The 19,476-nt window shown below is 37.4% G+C and overlaps 1 protein-coding gene across 1 annotated transcript in view; it reads left to right on the plus strand.

Annotated features, from left to right (window-relative positions):
• The window catches only part of ADGRB3 (adhesion G protein-coupled receptor B3), a 464,328-nt gene that overhangs the window by 354,443 nt on the left and 90,409 nt on the right, over positions 1-19,476 (plus strand). Inside the window, exons 16-18 of the mRNA XM_072857823.1 lie at positions 6,280-6,406; positions 8,075-8,178; positions 11,635-11,737. Of these exons, the coding sequence (XP_072713924.1) occupies positions 6,280-6,406; positions 8,075-8,178; positions 11,635-11,737 (334 nt within the window). The remainder of the gene's footprint in view (positions 1-6,279; positions 6,407-8,074; positions 8,179-11,634; positions 11,738-19,476) is intronic.

Consider the following 19,476-nt stretch of genomic DNA (forward strand, 5'->3'; position numbering starts at 1 on the left):
AATTTTTTTGATGCAGCAATATTCATCCTTTTACAAGATTTTCTCTGTAATCTTGGGAAAGGGGGGAGAATGCTCTTGCTCAAATGTCCATCCATTAGGCTCCTTAAAATACAGAACTAGAGCTGAATGAATGGAGTTTTTCTGATGTTATTAAAAAGCATGAATGGATCCTGTAACTCCAATAATTGTAAGTCTGCGTTATAGCAATAGAACAGAGCACCAGTAATCAAGAACTATGCAGTAGGAGGCAGGAAACTCCTAGCATGTGTCTCATCCCATTTTTGTCATATCAGTGCTTTAGAATTTGTTTTCCTTTCCACTTTGATATACTTGCAGTATGCTAATGGCAGGGCAACTATTGATTAGAGCACAGCTTATGCACACTGCGTGCTAGATCATTCCCTAAACTGTATGGACAGGAAAGTTATAGAGAGTAATAAAATATTCCCCCAAGCATTAATACTCACTTCCATAGCTCCTCTTTTGATTAATAATTTGTGTATAGTAGTCAAACTGATAACCAAGGCAATTTTTGATCTTCCCTTGGACCTTTCTATGAGTTATACATTAGTAGAAAGTTAATGTAACAATGTATGCTTATAACTACAATGGATCTGTTGTAAAACCTACTTTTTAGGGTTTAATATCTCATCTGGTCTGAATCACATTGGAATAAAACTTGGTTTCCAGCCCAGATGCACAGTTGTTTTACAAAAAAGTTATTCAACTAGGATTTATTTTTGATATAAAGATCAGCAAGAAAATTAATTTTTCAAGGATTTCTACTTTCTTTGGCAAAAAAATAAATTCACAAGTATGTCATTGAGGAAAAATAAACAATTCAATGCCTGAATGGGAAAAGTGGCCTTATTCTTTAGGAAAATGAACTCCCCATAATATTCTGGTTGGAGATCCAGTTGCAAGATATTCATCACCCAGCTTTTTCTTCTGATACCACACAAATTCAGACATCCTTTTTGGGACATTTGCGGTATTTTAGACATGTAGTCATAAGGCAGTTATTTTTGTCCATTCTGTTTCTTTTCATTTCCATGATTTCATGCATTATTTTTTCTAAACTGTGTGAGGGGAAAAAAGCCCTAAGTCATAATGACGTAATGTTAATCATATTAACAATTTCAGGGTAAACAACACTTTGTTAAACTACAGTTTGATGTGTGACATTATTAAGCAAAGTGTGTTTTCATCCACCTTTTTTTTGTGTTTTTTTTTTCTTTTTCTTTCTTTCCTTTTTTTTACATTAGGAAAAACTGTGGAGATAAACCAGATGTTGACATATACTACTGGTAGGGATAAGATTGATCACAGTAGAAATTATGCATACTAAGAGTTAGGTCGTGTCTCAGACATATGGACACGCACAACTGAAAGGAGACTCCTGCAGCTGAGCCTTCCCTATGGCTTCCCTGGGATTTTAGGTCCAGGTGTAAAGAAGTAAGCAGGTGTTGGAGGAACTTTATCTTCACTGATGTGCCAGCCAGCACATCTGAACAGGCACAATGATATACATAATCTGCTACTCATAAGGGCCATGAGCTTACTTCCTATCTTTTGCTAAGCTAAAAATTCTTATGTCTGCATTTTCCCTGTGCTTCTCATCATTATTTGTCATTCTTTACTGAGAACAGAGTTGGAATACAAAAGTTTGCCCTAAAGGAGAAACAGCACCTAGATGAACAGAAAAAAATATATAATAACGTACACACCCAAGAAGTGCAGAGAATTAAAATAATCTCAGGAGAAATAATATTATAATTTCTTAACTTCTGTGTAGTTTGCTTTCTACAAAGCTGTTATTAAATACTTAAATACTGTTTATATAAGAAAAATATAAGAAATTATATTTGCTTAACTTAAGAACTTAAGAAAGTTAAGAACTTTCTTAACTTTCTAAATTAAGAAATTTAACAGCTTCTTGCTGTTATTTAAGTAATGTAACTCAATGGCCAAAAGGGTTTCTCATCCTACTTTAAGCACAGATATCAATCATCAAAGAAATTACTAAAGTAAGCTACCATCATATATGTATACCCATGATTTTCACTCTTCACCATGATGATCAAAACCTGGGCAACTACTTGGATCACTAGTTGCCAGTATGGAAAAAATAGTTAACAGTATTGTTAACTTCCTTTTTCTCCATCTCACAGCATCTCCCTCCAAAAAAAACCTTTCATTTGAAAAAAATTCTTCAAAATAAACTAATAAGGTAGACAGTGTATGTTATAAGGTGGAGTCCTTTACTGAGTGAGTGGTTTTGACAGCAGCATCATAGCTGATTTTTATTCATCAATATGTTAAAGTAGACAAAACAATGCGATTAGTAAGACATGTATATTATTAACTTTAACAAAATGCGTCAATAGTAAGTGGTAAACTGTGTCATGAGACCAAGAAAAATGCTGCAAAGTAAGGGAAACATGGTTGCTAGCATATCAAATGTGGCTTGATCATCAGTCTGTGTCAGATTGGCAGTTGTGTCTGTGAATGAATCTTTTATTCTACAGAAATGCTCCTATCCTATACTGCATTTCAATTTCAATATCTGAGACAGTCATATTGTTTTCAGCAGTGAGCATCACTTTTATATCATGCAATATTGCATAATATATTATTAAAGAGTAAAAATCACGTTATTTCTTCTATACATACACGATTAAAATACTTTTCTGTATATCATTTGGCTATCATTTTCATTGCACAGTATGTTCCCAATTCTTGATTAGAGCTAAGAAGTTTACATTACACTCTGAAAGGGTTTTGAAAAGACAATCCAGCATTCCTCTAACTGTAAGACTCGTCTGAGAAGGACACACTCATAGGCAAATGTTGGAGCTGAGTTTTTTTTGGTGCTTATGCCATATTAGCCATAGGTCCATGGGCCCAAATTACATCCTACTTAGATTTTTTCCCATACTTCCCTGCTTCCCCTGCTTTTTGCCTTGCCTCAGCTGCAGGATGACACAGGATCTGCAATGGTGAATCTATGCTTCTTGGGAATTCCTTTGCTTATATCATGGGAATTCTGCCAGGTTGATTAAATCATCTGTAGCTCAGCGGAAGAGTACAAAATTGCCAATAATGGGCATGAACCTACATCTATATTTGCTACGTATTTTCAATTTGATAATTTTCCTTGATATAAATAGAACATGTGTTAATAGTACCTGTCACTCCTTTATAGCTTTCTGCATAATAAGAAAGATCCACAGGAATAATAGGTGCCCTTTTGCATATTCATATGATAACCCTAAACGTTAGACACATAGTTAACGAAAATCACACCAAAAAGGAATTAAACTTCCAAATATGGGATAGATTCTGATTGGGCCAGAAGAGTTGCATTATAAGAGAGACAGATCATAGATGGAGGACTTCATAAAAGTGTAGCATTGAGATGTACTAAATATAATACATCTGTTTTAACTCCATATTTCCATTCCCTATTTACTTTATACCTAATACCAAATGCTCATTTTATGCTGGCAAGTCAAAATGTCCAGCATCTCTGAGTGAGTTAGTAATCATACATTTACTGTTCTGTGGCCATGAGCATCATGCAACAAATTGCAGTTACACTTTTCTTCTGGCTTCTGCTCATTATTCCGTCTTCTTCATGGACTTAGTATAACATTCTGCACAGCTTCTGTCAGCCATCATTTCAACAGGCTACAAATATATTTATTAATGAGGCTTTTTTTTTTTTTTTTAACTGCATTGGTTAGAAAAGAGAGATAAACCATATTTAATCACCGAGTTTTCATCTGTTACATATTCAAATATAATGCTGCTGGGCAAGAAATTGAAGTGTATCACTGAAAAAATGAACAATGAAATGTAAAATGTGTCCATATTAGATTGACTCTGCTCCTGCCATGTCAATGAATGTCTTATTGTTAAATTCAATTAGAGCACTTTCTTCATTTCAGAGTGCTTTTGGAAATTCCACTATAATTTTCAGTAGTATTCAAGAAGTTTTGCAAAATATGTAGTGTATTTGTAATACCTGGTGATATAGTACAACAGTGAACTACTCAGCTAATGTATAACCAGAATTTTTTATTTGCGTGAGTGACTTGAAGAACAGAATAAGTCCCTCTAAAGCTGGTGGACTGACCATGATTCATGCTAATTTAAATACAATTATAATTGTAACAGATGTTTTGTTTTAAATTAAACTGGTCTCTGTGGTTGTCTACCTTTTATAATTAGAACTTGTCTAACCCTGTGCATTGGACACCATCTGAAAGGATTTAGTGCTAACTGTGTGTATTGTACATCCAGTGCTTTTCTGCATAGGGTGAATTCAATATATTAAATCTTATTCTCAGGATGAATAATACCATCCTTTTGTTTTAAAACATGTCAATTTCTCTTAAGCTATCATTCTTTAATATTTAATCAGCACAGATAAATGCATTTCATTTGGCCTCAACTATGTGTCACAATAAGATAAGAGACAGGAAAGCTAATAAAATAAATTGGTTAAGTTATCCAGAAGATAATGCTTCAGAATTTAGAATATATAACTATATTTTTCAAAATGGATGTTGATTTAGCCTGTGGCTCTCTGAAAGACACAATTTGTGAAGGAAAGCTAATAGACAGCTTTAGTGGCTTGAAGAATTGGTGATTTTCTCTCAATTGTTTCCCTCAGTCGCTGTTTGTTTTGTTTATTACAGGATACCGTTCTGAAGACAATAGTGTGTAAGGGTTACATCTGGTGTGTGTTCAAAAACTAGTGGCACAAAATGCCGAGGTGGGCAGGGGTGAACTGCACTCTGAGAGCAGGTGTGGGATAACAAATTGCCTTTGCATGAGGGTCCTGGCATATAGAATCACTCACAAAGGTGGGTTGTTGAGGCAGAAGAGGTGAAACAAGGGTGATCACAGGGACTGGAAAATATTATTCCCCCACCTTGTTTCTTCCACCTTCGTTTTTCTTTTTTCAACTTATTTAGTGACCTCAGGTGAAATGGACAGGAATTGACAGCGCACACTGCTGCTGGCAGCAGAGTCGCTGCACTTGCTCCCTGGACATGAAAGGAGGGGAAAAAAGAAGCAAGAAACCCAATTGTTGTTCTCTAAACATAACATATGTAAAGATAACAGGTTTGCTTTGGTTGAAACCAACCCTTTTTTCCTGTAGAAATTATTCCTCCACCCCCTGCAGTTCAGGAAAAAGGAGAGATGATTTTTTGTCTCTCCCTCTCCCTCTCCTTGCCCGCACAAAGAAAACGTGGGTTGATACCATTTTTATTGTTCTGCTGGGGTGGGTTTCAGACCTTGCATTAGCATATTGAATGTCTAATTGAATTCGGGGGCTGTGTTAATCATCTTGTTTTGTTTAGGGGCGGTTGGTGAAAGGTGCCAGCAAATGATCGCTTTGGCTTGGGGTTAGCGTGGTGCTGCCACCCCAAGAAAAAGAAATCGAGAAGGGGGAGGGAGCTAGGGAAAGGCGAGTTGACTGAGTGATGTCTGGAGGGCGAACTCGTGTGTCTCTTTGGTGATGTTGTGTGCGGCTGTACTGAAATCCACCCCTCTGCTGGAGCTAAGGCAAGAGTTGGAGGCATCTGATGCTGCCGTTTCCAGGGTGAAATTTCTAAGGCTGATCACTAAAAACAACAACCAAAAAACCCCAAAATCCTCAGCAAAAATAGCCACCAGAACAGAAGATCCGGCATCTCCCGGTCCAACTGGCATAACCCAGACAGACATTTGAGAACCATCTGCCTTTAAACTAGCCACACACACGCACACACGGGGAGGGGGGGGGAGAAAGAAAAAAAAGACACTACAACTACCGACCACCACATTTTTTACAAAAGGGCCAGAAACAGAGCCGGTAGGAAAAGAAAAAAAAAAAGAGAGAGAGAAAAAGCCTCCCCCTCTTCCCCCGATGAGTTTTTCGCAGTGCTCTGGTGAGGCTCGGAGGTGGCTGGCAGCGCAGGGGGCGGCTGCTGCCGCGGCTGGCGGGGCTCCGCGCAGCGCAGCGCGCCGGGCTGTCAGCACCGCCGCGCCGGACAGCTCCGCGCCGCGCCGCGCCGCCTCCCGCGCCCCGCGCCCCGCTCCCCGCTCGGCCGCGCCGCGGGGGCGCCGCCGGGGCCGGTCCTGCCCCGCCACGAGTGCCTCGCTGCTGTCCGGGAACTCCACTACACTCTCCTGCGATTAAACTGCATTGTCTCCTCACGGAATTGGCCGTCAGGCGTAATTACCCCGATTTTCTCCCCCTCCCCTCTCTCTCTCTCTCCTTTGCAGGAACGACTCTTTGGGAACCTGGTCCACCCAGGGATGTAAAACTGTGCTTACCGATGCATCCCATACGAAATGCTTATGTGATCGTCTCTCTACCTTCGCCATTTTGGCTCAGCAACCTAGAGAAATAGTAAGTAACAAAGGGGGGGGGGGGGGGGAATCCAGTTTTAATGCAAAAGGCAATAGCGGGGGCTTGCGGGGGGGCTGGTCGAGCTTTCCTCTCAGGTATATTTCAGACGTTGCATTGAGGAATTGTTTAATATTGCAGGTAGGCAAATGTTAGTCTCCTGGTGTCTATAGTGTCTCAGAGAAATGAATTCCAGATTCTGTGATATAACTAAATCCTAGTGAAATTTGCATGTTCTCGAACTCTGATTTTTTCAGAGAAAGCCTTCTAATTGAGATGCAAATGTGTTGAAAACTTTTGTATTGAACAATTATCAACTTAACAAGCTTTTTAAAGGTTGCAAGCCTTTCCAGGGGAATGTACAGGGCTTTATTATTGCTCTTGGTAGGAAAACCCTAGATACTGTAGTTAAACAGATTGCAGATCTGCATTGGACATTTTGAGCACAGATTTTCTATGTAGTCTGTTGATATGATGTAAGAAAAATAATCAAGTTTTCATGAGAAAGAGGGGACATTAAGTGTATAAGCAGACACTCCCGGTATTATAGAATGTAAAAAAAGCTAAAAAGGAAATATTTGTGAAGTTATCCTGCTAAGGCATAATTTCATTTTCCTGGTTTTGGAAGCGTATGGTCAGACTCTTTTTAATAGCAAAGTAGACCAGTTTGGAACAAAGTGGTTGAAATAAAATGTTACTTTCTGCCCGAGATCTGGCCTAGAAGTACATCAGTCTTATCTCCTATTTGGGTGACAAAAAATATCTTGATAAAATGTAATTTACAATACATCCTCGAGGCTTTAAAAAACATTTGGGTAAACCAGGCACAGTACCCTTCCAAACTTTTCGATCTAGATTTTTTCCATTTGTATTAGCAAATCTCATGTCTCTTTCAGAACATGAGCACTTATACACATGGAGGAAAAACCTTACCTGATATATGATGATAATAGTTTCTTTTACAGCAGGGAAAGCTCGTTTGTTTTCAAGGTCATTTATTTATTTTCATTTTTTATTAATACAAAGAGTATAAATTAAATAATTCTAAATTTCCAGCTTCTTTACAGAAGGCTTATGATATTGTTGCCATAGATATCTTGCCAATCCTTCTAGACAATCAGAGGCCCAAGGAAATTGTGTGAGAACAGTGGATTGAAGTCAAAGTTATTAAAAGTCAGAAAGTTTGGTAATCCTGCAACAAGCATGAATCAAATTCTGGGACAAATTACTGGATGATCTTTAATATATTATAGTGAAACCAAGCTGTTTGTTTAATACACAATTCTAAACATTGCTGTTCCTCAAGAGAAATATATCTTTTAATTAATTTTAACTGGGAAGTAGTTTAAACTTGTGCTGATGTAATAATCTCCTATTACATTCTAATATTATTACTTTCTTTATTTTTCAAAATATCATGCAGGTATTATAAGGCATTTTAAAGCTCAAAGGCCTCTGAGGAATGTATCAATAATTAAACAGATCTCAGAGTTATGTATGGATCAGTTTTGGAATTAAGCTGATTTCTGCTTCATAAGTAATATTACTGAAGCTATCTGTGACAGCGTGGCTGCTTTTATCATTTTGCTTTTGTTGCTTTTTTTCTTTTGACTTGTTGTTTTGATTGCTGGAGGATGGTTTTTCTTCATGGTTGTCTGTTGTAACCTACAGATCATGGAATCATCTGGTACACCCTCAGTGACCTTAATAGTAGGCAGCGGTCTTTCATGCTTGGCCTTGATCACCCTAGCAGTTGTCTATGCGGCGCTATGGAGGTATGTAATGGATTGACAAAGCTGAATGTGAATACATAGTTATATTTAGTTGAATTAAATTTTAAAGATAACATTAGATACACATTTATTATTTGGAAAAGAAAAAAAAAGCAAAATCTCGTGCATGTTTTGACGCCTAAATTTGTTGATGTGATTGATTAGTTTTACTCCTTTGGCCTACTGGTGATGGTATAGCCCACTCTTCTCTTTCCCCTCTTCAGTGTGAATGGTATTGCTCTTTCAGTGGGGTATTCATAGTGCTAATTAACATTTTGCAGGATTCTTCTATATGATATATTTCACGTGAGGCTTCTGGCCTATACCTTTGACTGCTTTTGCCCCATTTACATTTTAAAACAAAACTTCTATGTGATAAAAATGACGTGCCATATCAGATATTGCAGATTCAGGGAGGTTCAGTCAACTGGTTTTGAGTTTATCCACTTTGGTTATGAGACTTCACTGAGTTTATCCACTTTGGTCAATGAAGACCACAAAATGAAGTAGTCTCAAATAGTGTGGCGGTACATTCCAGTAATAGACTTTCTTTCCATCCTGAGTTTACTATATTAAAATATTATATTGACTTAAAAGTGCATAGATGTTTATGGAGAAAATTAATTTGAGAAGTGATGAGAAATAGCATGATGTCTTAGTGTGGAAGAAATAGAAAAGTAAGAGGAAAAGTCAGGCAAAGTAATAAATATTTTTAAAAAGTGAACATGGGTTCTCATTTAACATTTTTCTGTAATAAAAGAAAAATAGGTTCTTATGCAAGTAAGAAGAAACACAAGGATAAACCAATAATTTTTAGAGTAATGTAAAATCAACCAATAGAATTTTGCTTTTAGAAGCAGCTTGATAAGTTTACACCCTTTTCTCTTTCACTCTCTTACATAGCCACAGAGACTCAGAGGATTAGACACATATATAATAAATATAGAATATTTAGTTACATAAGTTATAATAAAAAGAGTATAAGAATTATCAGTTCTTGTCTGTCAAAGCTAAGAATGAGAGTATTTCAGGATATAATTCCCATCCGAAGAATTATAGTGTTATTTTTGCACTGCCTGATATATTTAGCACTTGGATGAAAATACTGTCATGTTCAGTGGAACTGGCCTTCTCCATTATTTAGATTAGACATAAGGAGAAATTTTTTACGATGAGGGTGGTGAGACACTGGAACAGGTTGCCCAGAGAAGTTGTGGATGTCCCATCATTGGAAGTGCTCAAGGTCAGATTGGACGGGGCTTTGAGCAACCTGATCTAGTGGAAGATGTCCCTGCCCATGGCAGGGGGTTGGAACTTCATGATCTTTAAAGGTCTCTTCCAACCCAAACCAGTCTATGATTCTACTATGATTCTATGATTCTGTTAACTTCCAAGCGGAGAAAAAAATGTGTATGATGTATTATGGACCTAGTGTGGGTTCTGCATCCAGCTGAAGAAAAGATAACTCATATAGATCTCCGTGTTCTATCAGTGAGATATTTTGAAAGTATTATGACAACTGAGTGGCCTGTCATTTGAATCATTAAAATTTGCCTTCAACACATTTCTCAAGAGCACATAGTAACCAACTATAGGGAGAAGATAGACACTGACACTTACATGTATATAAGCTTGTTTTTATAAACCTAGGAGTAGGGAGAAATTTTATATTTTGACCCTATGTCTGAATTTATATTTTGAAACACCCACCTTCCCTTTGAATGGCAGGGCCTGTTTAGAAGTGATATGAGGTAGAGGTATTCTGGTCTGAAGAAGGCCTGTGTGAGCATTCTGTTATGGTTGATTGATTTGATCCCCTCAACTGAAAATTCAAACTGAAAAATAAATTCAGTGTCAGTCAAATATTCACCCTTCCCTTCCCTTCCCTTCCCTTCCCTTCCCTTCCCTTCCCTTCCCTTCCCTTCCCTTCCCTTCCCTTCCCTTCCCTTCCCTTCCCTTCCCTTCCCTTCCCTTCCCTTCCCTTCCCTTCCCTTCCCTTCCTTTCCCTTCATCAACAGTGGGCTGGCAGAAAACCTAAAACCTTCCTAGCTTAATCCAATGCTATGAGCTCCTGCTTGCACTGTATTTACTCAACCACCAAGATCCTTTACAGGCCATAGATACTCAGTGTTGGGAACTGGCTAGGGTGAATCAATAGTTAACAAGTTAGAAAGTAGCAGCATACTGACTGTGTAGACAAAGGCACTAGACTTTCTGTATTTGTTTGCAAACACATAGAACTAGCCTTAACAACATTGTTATATTTTAAGGAAAAATGTGGATTTTGGTATCAGGGTTGTTCTGTCTACTCAACTAAAAAATGTAATGCTGTATTGCTTAATTGATAGCTGAGCAAAAGGGACTACAATTTATTTCATGTCCAAAGCTCGGCATTTCTCATGAGTTCAGCACCCTTTGTTGTGACCTCCTCAGGGTGTCAGCTATGGGTGTACAGCTCAGGAGGAGACAGCAATATTAACTAAGCTCCAGTGAGAAGCATATAGTATAGGTCATAGGATATATAAATATATGGCATGGTCTTCAGAGGAACCGAGTACCCTTAACTTTCATTTACTTTAGTAGTCAGCATTTACTCTTTTAGCAGTTCTGAAAATCAAGTCAATAAAGGTATTCACTTGAAACCATAATCATTCTCTTTCTGTCCTGTAGCATATAAAAGGCCATATATAGAAAAATGAGAACATTTGCATCTTGTAAGGAAATAGGTGATAAGAGTATTTCACTTTTTCATCGTAAGCCTAGATGTAAAATGAATATAAGTTTGCAAGAGAGAGTGTGTGATACTCACTGCTATAATTTAATCTTTCTGTACAAACTTAGCTATTTTTTAGCATTAGGTCTTATGAAGATGAAGATGTTACAGTGTTATTGTTTCTTCATACAAACTATTTTGTAAATGTGGTGGAAATTCAAGATTAATGTTATCGTTATCCCAATAATGTGTTTCAAAATGCGCTGCCATAGTATCATCAACCAACCTGCATCTTATTTATGCATCGTGGACCAGATCTTCTGTTTATGTAAATCACCATCTTTTTGCTGAAGTTAGTTATTATGAGTGGTCTATGCCAGCTGTGGATATTCCCAGGGATGAGCAGAGAGCATAAGAAGTTCCTGACATGAATGCATGCAAGCCTGTTATTATCAGTGTGGTGTTAGAACAGTGTTGCCAGCAGTTTTTAAAAGAAGCATTGATAGATTATTTTTACAATATACCAAGATACTAAGAGGGAACTGCAGAATATCTATCAAAATATCATAGTTCCTGTGTTTGAAATGTGATAGCTCCCTGATACTCTTTTTGAGCACTTGAAAGAGAGTGCTTACCTTTCAGAGTATCTCCAATATTTAATGCAAGAATTGCATCAAAGCTTTGTATTACTTACTAGTTGTTTTCCTTTTAGAAGAGTTGTACCCTCTCTTTGTTTGTTTGAACAGGTACATCAGATCTGAGAGGTCAATAATTCTAATCAATTTCTGCCTGTCTATTATCTCATCAAATATCCTTATCCTGGTTGGACAAACTCAGACGCATAATAAGGTATGATGATGGATTGTATTAAATTTGCATTTAAATATTGATATCTTTGTTTGGTTTGTGTTTAGCTTAAAATAATTACATCCATTTAGTCCCATACTCATAGGACTTGGCATTTTTGGTAAAATAGTAACAGACAAGGGAAAACATTTACCCTCTTTTGTAGTCTTTTTTTCCCCTCCAAAAATCCCTTTTGGTATTGTTACCTCTGGATAAGCTGTGTTCTCTGTGGTAGACTTGTATGTTTTATAACTAAATTTCAAAGCAAAAAAGTTCAAAGGCTCAACATCAAAAGCACAAATTCTGGTTCATTATAATAGTTGTAATAGGATTGTGCTACAGTGTTTTTGTCTTTTTATTAACACACTGGTACTCGAAAGGCAAGTAGAAATTGCTTAGAAGTTAGAGTACTACTCTTGAAAATGTGCAGAAACAGACATCATAACAAGCTATAGAACTGATAAATCTCTGACTGATGTAGCTATAAGAAAGTAATAACTCTGCATACTTTACATTGTGATATATTGCTGATTTATTACTAATCTGTTCTCAGACTTTCTGAACATAGTTGTCATTTGTCCCTCTCCTGTAGAGCAGGGCTGTGTCAGTGTTTTGAGGCATCACCCAGTGCCTAGTGATGCTAGGCAACTTTCAGAAGTGACAATAAGTGGTTGCTTAAAATTAACTATAGCTACATGATAGCTTGGAATAGAAAATAGGATGTAATTGGTTAATAGGGCAGTATGTGATAGAATGCTGTTAAGTTTTGGAGTGAGCAAGTATGTGTAAAGTAATTCTTTATCCCACTATGTTAAACTACTTAATGCACTGCTAATCTTAATTTTTCCAATATCTAATGAAATACGTTCATCATCTGCTATAGGATAACTGGTGTTTCTACAACACACCTATAATGAATCATTTATTCTTTCCAAATGAGTGCTTAGAAATTTAGCTGCCAGAAGTGTCATAAATTCAATAATTTAACAAAATTATTAAACTTAAGATATTAGTATGTTTTAAAGTTTTGAAAGTATGTAGAGGTACAAACGAACAAAATATGGATTTGCAGAAGAAAGCCATGTGACCCGTAGATTTTATTCAGGGGAAAAAAAGTCGGAAATGTGCAAGCAACTTCAGAGTGCCAGAGCACAGAAGGATTAAGCCTCTCTAGAATTTCAGCACTAACATGCATAGTCATATATACTATTTTATTATGTATTTCAAGAAGAAATGTGGTTCAGTAGCTGAAAGTTCCTGTGTATATTGCCACTGTGGAATCAGGGTTTGAAGGCATCACAACAACTGTGTTTGACAACACTCTCCCTAGGTATGCTGGCAGCCTTTCTGTGATGCTTGACTTGGGGAACTCTGAACTAAAACATGCCCTTAATCCAGTTCCTTTCTTTTAATCTTAATCTCCTTGAACTCCCTCACTTCTGCTTCCTGAAGTCCTGAAAGTACAGAGATATTATATTGACTTATTTCTGAGAACAGCAGATCCTAAAAATGGAGATGTTCAGAGGAAATAATTGACAGAAAAAATAACACATCACAAAGATTACATTTTGAATATATGGCCTGAAAAATGACTCTAAAATACCACTTTTTACTACACTTGTCTTCTTTTTGAGTCCATATCTTGCTTTTGATACATGTACCACCTGGGAGCTTCTAGCCAGGGAGTACCTCTAATGGATCAAAGGCAGAATACATTTTTTATACCAAGGAAGATATTCCTTGTTACAGACCAAAAATCTTTTTATCACTATGTCCACTGATATGTGAATATATTCTAGCTCCAAGAGGCTAGTCTGTGAATGCACCATCAACAAAATGGCCAGCTAAAGCCAGTGTTTAGCAAAAGCTTATTCAAATTAAAGCACTCAGATCCGGGTATGCCTTCAGTATGTTTGTAAGTAGGGATATGTTTTGGCATTAGATATGTTTGAATTAAAGTTCTGAATTTTTTATTTTCAAAGATTATATATGACCAGCATTTGATTTTTAGTCCATAGATCTAGATTACAATACTGACATCTGTAGGAAATACTATGTTTTCATTTTGCTGAGCTGGAAAATTTAATCTGTAAATGGGAACTTCAGAAAGAAAATCAGGTCCTTACCTATGGTTTAAGATAAAAAACATTTTAGATTTGTTTCTGAGATTTTATTATTTACTAGAAATCAAACCATTTGGGGTTTCAGTGTTTGAAAATTTTGGGAGAAATATTGGGAATATTTTATCAAGACAATGTAACATTCAAGTTAGCAGAAATTCTTTCCTGAATAAAGGCTGAGGTCATGTTTTATGGCAAGAAGATGAGCTCAGTTTTTTTAATGTATGGGAGAAAATTTGAGAAATACGATATGGCAAGTTTGAGAGTTTATTTACTCTGTTCCATTCTCATTCTTTTGTTCATACTATTCTCATAGTATTGGGGCACATAGTTAATGTCCATATGATGCTGCTAATATTCACAAAGTTGAAGAATGCCCCTTTTTTTCCGTGCTTTAGTTTGGTTTTGCTTCTGAATTTAAATTGTCCCCAGCTCTACATTTGTGTATATTCCCTTTGAGAATAGGTGCTTGTAAACGTTGTCAAAGCTGAATTCCAGTTTAAAGTTGAACAGTGTGTAAATTAAGTATACCAAAGATGTATTTATAACAAACAGCATATTGTCAGTCTGTTTGCAGTTTGTGGTTTTCTCTATCTGCATTAAACACTGTACCAACTACTTTTATTTATTTCAGTGTTATTCAATCTCCAGGAAATGTCTGTGGTTTATTTTAACATACCCATTGACATCTGTGACAAAGAAAAAAAATATTGATTCTCTTGGTCTGGATAAGTGCAGGTTTTCTGTTATTTATGTAAATCATAGATACTTAGCATGTTAAGTTTAGCTCTACTCTTTGAAGGCTGAGTATATCCTCAATGTTTTTACAACAGCTTCTTTCAGTGAAGACTAAATAAGTTTGCATATTGCACTCTCTTTGGTTCAGCTAAGTTCTGCCTTTTTCAGTAAAAAAGATCATGGTATTTCCCACCGGCAGAAATGGAAGAAATATTTACAGAGGACATGTAAAAGTAGTTTAAATTCTTTCAAGCTACCATAGCTTTTCCATTTCTAATATTCCCTGTTTAAAAGTGAATTTTTCTCCAGTTTCAGTAACTCGAGGATACCAACATTAGACCAGAGGTCTACGTCATGGGGCTTTTTAGCTTGTTTTAGAATAGTTCTTGATGGGGGGCATGGAGGGGAGTGTGGTTTCTCCTGGAAGATTTGGATTGGGATAGCAAAAAAGCCTTTTGTCAACAGAAAAGCCTTGCTCCTTTATTCCTTCTCAGCCAAACGTGTTGTGCATTTTATTGAAGGACACAGCTGAGAAATGTTCTGCTTTTTTCAGTATGTTTCCCCAAACCTTTCAAAATGCAGAACTTTATTCAAAGCCTTCTTAATGTTTCAGACTGTGTAACAGATTCCTGTTTTGTCAGATCCTGTTTGAAACACAGGTCACTGAAGGCCGAATTTACAATAATATTATGAAATTAATTATGTATCTTGTTTAAATATATTCAGTGTTATACTAGGTATGAGAAGCATATTAATTTACTTTGGTATTTCTTTCTGTCTCTTGGTTTCTTCTCAGTGTTAAATGTTAGCCACATAATCATGTTTAAATTTGAGGTTATGCAATTGATACGCTGGAGATGATAGCCATTTAACAGCTGAATTTAGTTGTAACATTGAAATTAAGTGTCCTGAATTAAGGAAGGGTAACACTGTTCACATATAACCTAACTGCTCAAATATCTGTTATTTCACAAATACTATGAGATGTCCCTAACATCTACAAAAGCATTACATATTTACTTTGAAGAGACTGACAGTTTTCTTTGAGGAAATATCTATCAGTGATTTGTAGGTTTCACTGTAATGTAGCTCTTGCTATATTATGTTTCCTAATGTTCTTCTTGCCATCAAGAAAAATGATTGTATTTCTTCTATATGTGGACCTTTAACGCTTAAGCTATAAATCTTTACTGTGCTTCTGATCCCATTTAATGAAGCGATTCTCTACCCCCAATAAGTTATTGATTAATATTATGTGGATTTTTTTCATAAATTCTCTTTCCTTTTGCATACATTCAGAAAATACCTTGTTTTTTCACAGTTCTGCCTAAATAAAAACACATTAGCTGTTTGATGTAAACAATTCTTGTTTACCTATTTTTCCTGTCAAGAAAACAAAGATGAATACAATTTAAAATAAACCATAGAATTCATTATACATATGGGCAAAAGTTAATTATTTTCTATATTATCTGTTTCCGAGGGTACTTAAGAGTTCGTTGCTGGAGTTTGGGTCACTTGTGAGAAACAGGCATATTTTTAGAAATGTCATAAGACTCTGTACATTTTGTTAGCCATAGTCAGGTTTATGTGCACCTGCTAAGGGAAGAACAGGGAAGATGTTAAGGCACAAGGCAAGATTTAGCAACCGTGATATTCTGTGTCATCCCTGTTTAATTGCAATATTCAGTTTATTATGCTGACTATTACGTTTTGGAATTTGTCTCTTAGACCATATCTGAAAGGATATGAAAAAGGCATGTCCTGATGACTTAAAGCACAGAATAGAAACAGTCAGTACTTTTGATAAATGCATTGTAAACAAGCAAAAACCCCATAAAATTTTGTAGATAAGAAGATTAGAAAGTTCACTAAATAGGTTGACTGGACAAAAAATAACCCCACTTTATTCTTTTTTTTTTTAAATAGAGGTTCTAGGCTGAAAGAAGCAAACAGAAGTGGAAAGGAGTTGAGAAGCCACAGCATTCCATTCCCATAGCACTCTGAAGCAGCTGACTGTGTAACTAGGGCTCCCTCAGGTTTTGAGAAACGGTGGGTGGCGGGATCCCCTGAGAACCTTGCAAATGTTCAGGTGATACTAATGCTGCCTCTAACCATGTGGCGCTTGCCCCATATCTGCCACTGCCTTACAGATGCAGACATCGTGGCAATATATCTCCTAGGAAACAGCGGGGGAGACCTAAGAGCAGATGGAATGAACAGAGAAATGATGCTAACACAGCATTAAGGTTGTGTTAGAAAATCAATGAGGAAGTAGGGAATTTAGTATGTCAGGCAGTAGCACTCCGTATTTCGGGTCTTGCCTGGAGAACTTCAGGGGAATACCCCCCATTTAAGCAGCTGAAGCCAGGGAAAATATGTCCTTCCATTTTTTCCAGTACCCAACTTCCAAATTAACACCTACTCTGCTGATTGTCATCTCTTTCTTTGTGTAACAGCTTTTTGAACAGCTGAGCCACAGAGCCTCTGGTATGGGTCAGCCATCACAGAAACATACCAATAAATAGGTCAGCAGTCGGAGTGCACTGCACCACACACATCTGCCTGCTGTGTATTTGGGAACTCAGACACAATTAACTGGAGAAGAGCCCACTTAACTGAATAACTATTACAGGAGTAGGTCTGTTTAAGCAACACTGTTTTACCATGCCAAATTCTGACAAAACCTGTTAACATCAGCTGAATTAACTACCTGCTTTTAGATTCTCAAGAGAACCTCTGGGAGCAGATCTTTCTTACCCAAGATCAGTAAACATTGTCATTCATGCTACTGTTACCTGCCTCAGAGGAGAAGGTAACATTCTTCTCAAAAGTGCCTGCCAGTCTGTTTCTCAAAATACATCAACTTTATCATTCAGTTTGCCAGTTCTAAACAAAACAGACATTTTGATTGTAAGTGGGTTACAGGAAAGAAATTGGGTAGATATTAGCAGCATGTGTTCTCTGCCTCCAATCCCCAGAACCTTTTTAAGAGCTCTGTGAGCTATTTTAGAATCACAGAATTGTTCAGGTTGGAAGATCGTCTGGTCCAACCTCATTCTCAAGGCAGGGTCAGCTGTAGGGTCAGAACAGGTTGCTCAGGGCTTTATATAGTCAAGTCTTGAAAACCTCTAGGTGTGGAAGCTGCACAACCTCTTTGGGAAACTTGCTCCACTGCTTGACTGTCCTCATGGTTAAAAAGTTTTTCCATATAGCTTGTCTGGAACTCTTGTTTCAATTTATGCCCTTTGTCTCTTGTCATCCCACCACACATCACTATGAAGAACTTGGCTTCATCTTCTCAATGACCTCTCTATAGGCACTGAGAGGCTGCTGTTAGAAGCCCCTGAAGCCATGTCTTCTCCAGACTGAACAAGCCCACCTTCCTTAGCCTCTCTTCACAAAGCAAGTGTTCCAGCCCCCAAGCATCTTGGTGGCCTCTGCTAAACTCACTCCAGTTTATCAGGTCTTCCATGCATTGGGCAACTCAATTCTATGGGACGCAGTATTCTAGATATGGTCTAATGAGTGCTGAGCAGAGGAGGACAATCCATCCCTCATCCTACTGGCTGTGCTTCTCTTGATGCAGCCCCAGATGCTGTCAACTGTCTGTGCTGCCAGGGGACACTGCTGACTCATATTCAGCTCACTGCCCATCCCTCCAACCTGTCTAGATCTCTCTGGATGGCAGCTATTTCCTTGAGCATATAGACTGATCTACCCAGTTTGCTGTTATCTACAAACTATATGAACCTACTCCAGGTCATTGACATTAAACATAGGTCCCTGGGTGCTTGTTATCTGCTTCCAGGTAAATTGCCACCCATTAGTCATTACACACTAAGCCAACCATCCAACTAGTTTTTTATCCATCTGGTTGTCCACTCATCCAACTGTGACCTCCTAGCCTGGTTACAAGAATATTGTGAGAGACATTGTTGGAGCTCATTTTAATGAGCTTTACTTTGAAAAGCAAAAGTGATGTTGGTTTGGGAATCCAAAATTTACCAAGGTTTACCCGTGAAAGACTTAGACTGTGTCTGACCTATGACTCACACTGGTGCTAGCTCTAGTGCCTCTCAGCTGGTGGAGGTCTTCTCCCACCCACCCACTCACCCACATATTGCACGCATGAACTGAGGAATGTTGCACAGGTGTAGTCTACTCCCTCCTCCCTGGTTGTGGTGCTGGACTTGGTGCTGGCATGTGTGCCTCTGCTGTCCTGCCTTAGCACGAAAAAAAAAAAAAAGCTCAGACTTTCCTGAGGTAACCCTCTGCTGTCCTACTCTTCTCAAAATGGTGGGGGTTTCCCTCCTTTGTTCTTCAGGACCTGTTAAGAGTAGTTTTTTCTCTTCTAGAATTCCGACCCACAGCCGTGAGGAAAATAGCTTCTTCTCTCACAAACACCCGTTGGAATAATTTCAGACAAACTATTGATGACTCAAGCAGCTATTTTAGGCTTCACACCTTTTTTCTACTTCTCTTTTGCTCATTTGTTGAATTTCAGTGGAAATAGAAAAGTAGTCAATGGGAAGTAGATCAACCTACAAAGAGTTAAATGTTCATGTCTTTCATTTACATAATCTTGGTTTTAAGAAAGAGGAAACCATAAATACTTCTAAGTACAATGCTAAAAAGGATTTTTAAATGAAGATATGATAGGAATAGACTTCACAAGACTAAACGGTTTAAGTAATAATGATAACAACAGCAACACCACAAATCAGCATTCAGCTACCTGGTTATTTTCATTCTAGTATGAAAGTTGAATTTCCTACATGGATTTTCCTATGTGGATTACCATTTCTAAGAATGTAGGCACAGAATCCATTTGTCACATAAACCAAAACACATAAAGAAACACAGTAAGATATTTTTTATACA

The sequence above is a fragment of the Ciconia boyciana genome, chromosome 3, assembly GCF_034638445.1.
Source record: "Ciconia boyciana chromosome 3, ASM3463844v1, whole genome shotgun sequence".
Classification (NCBI taxonomy): domain Eukaryota; kingdom Metazoa; phylum Chordata; class Aves; order Ciconiiformes; family Ciconiidae; genus Ciconia; species Ciconia boyciana.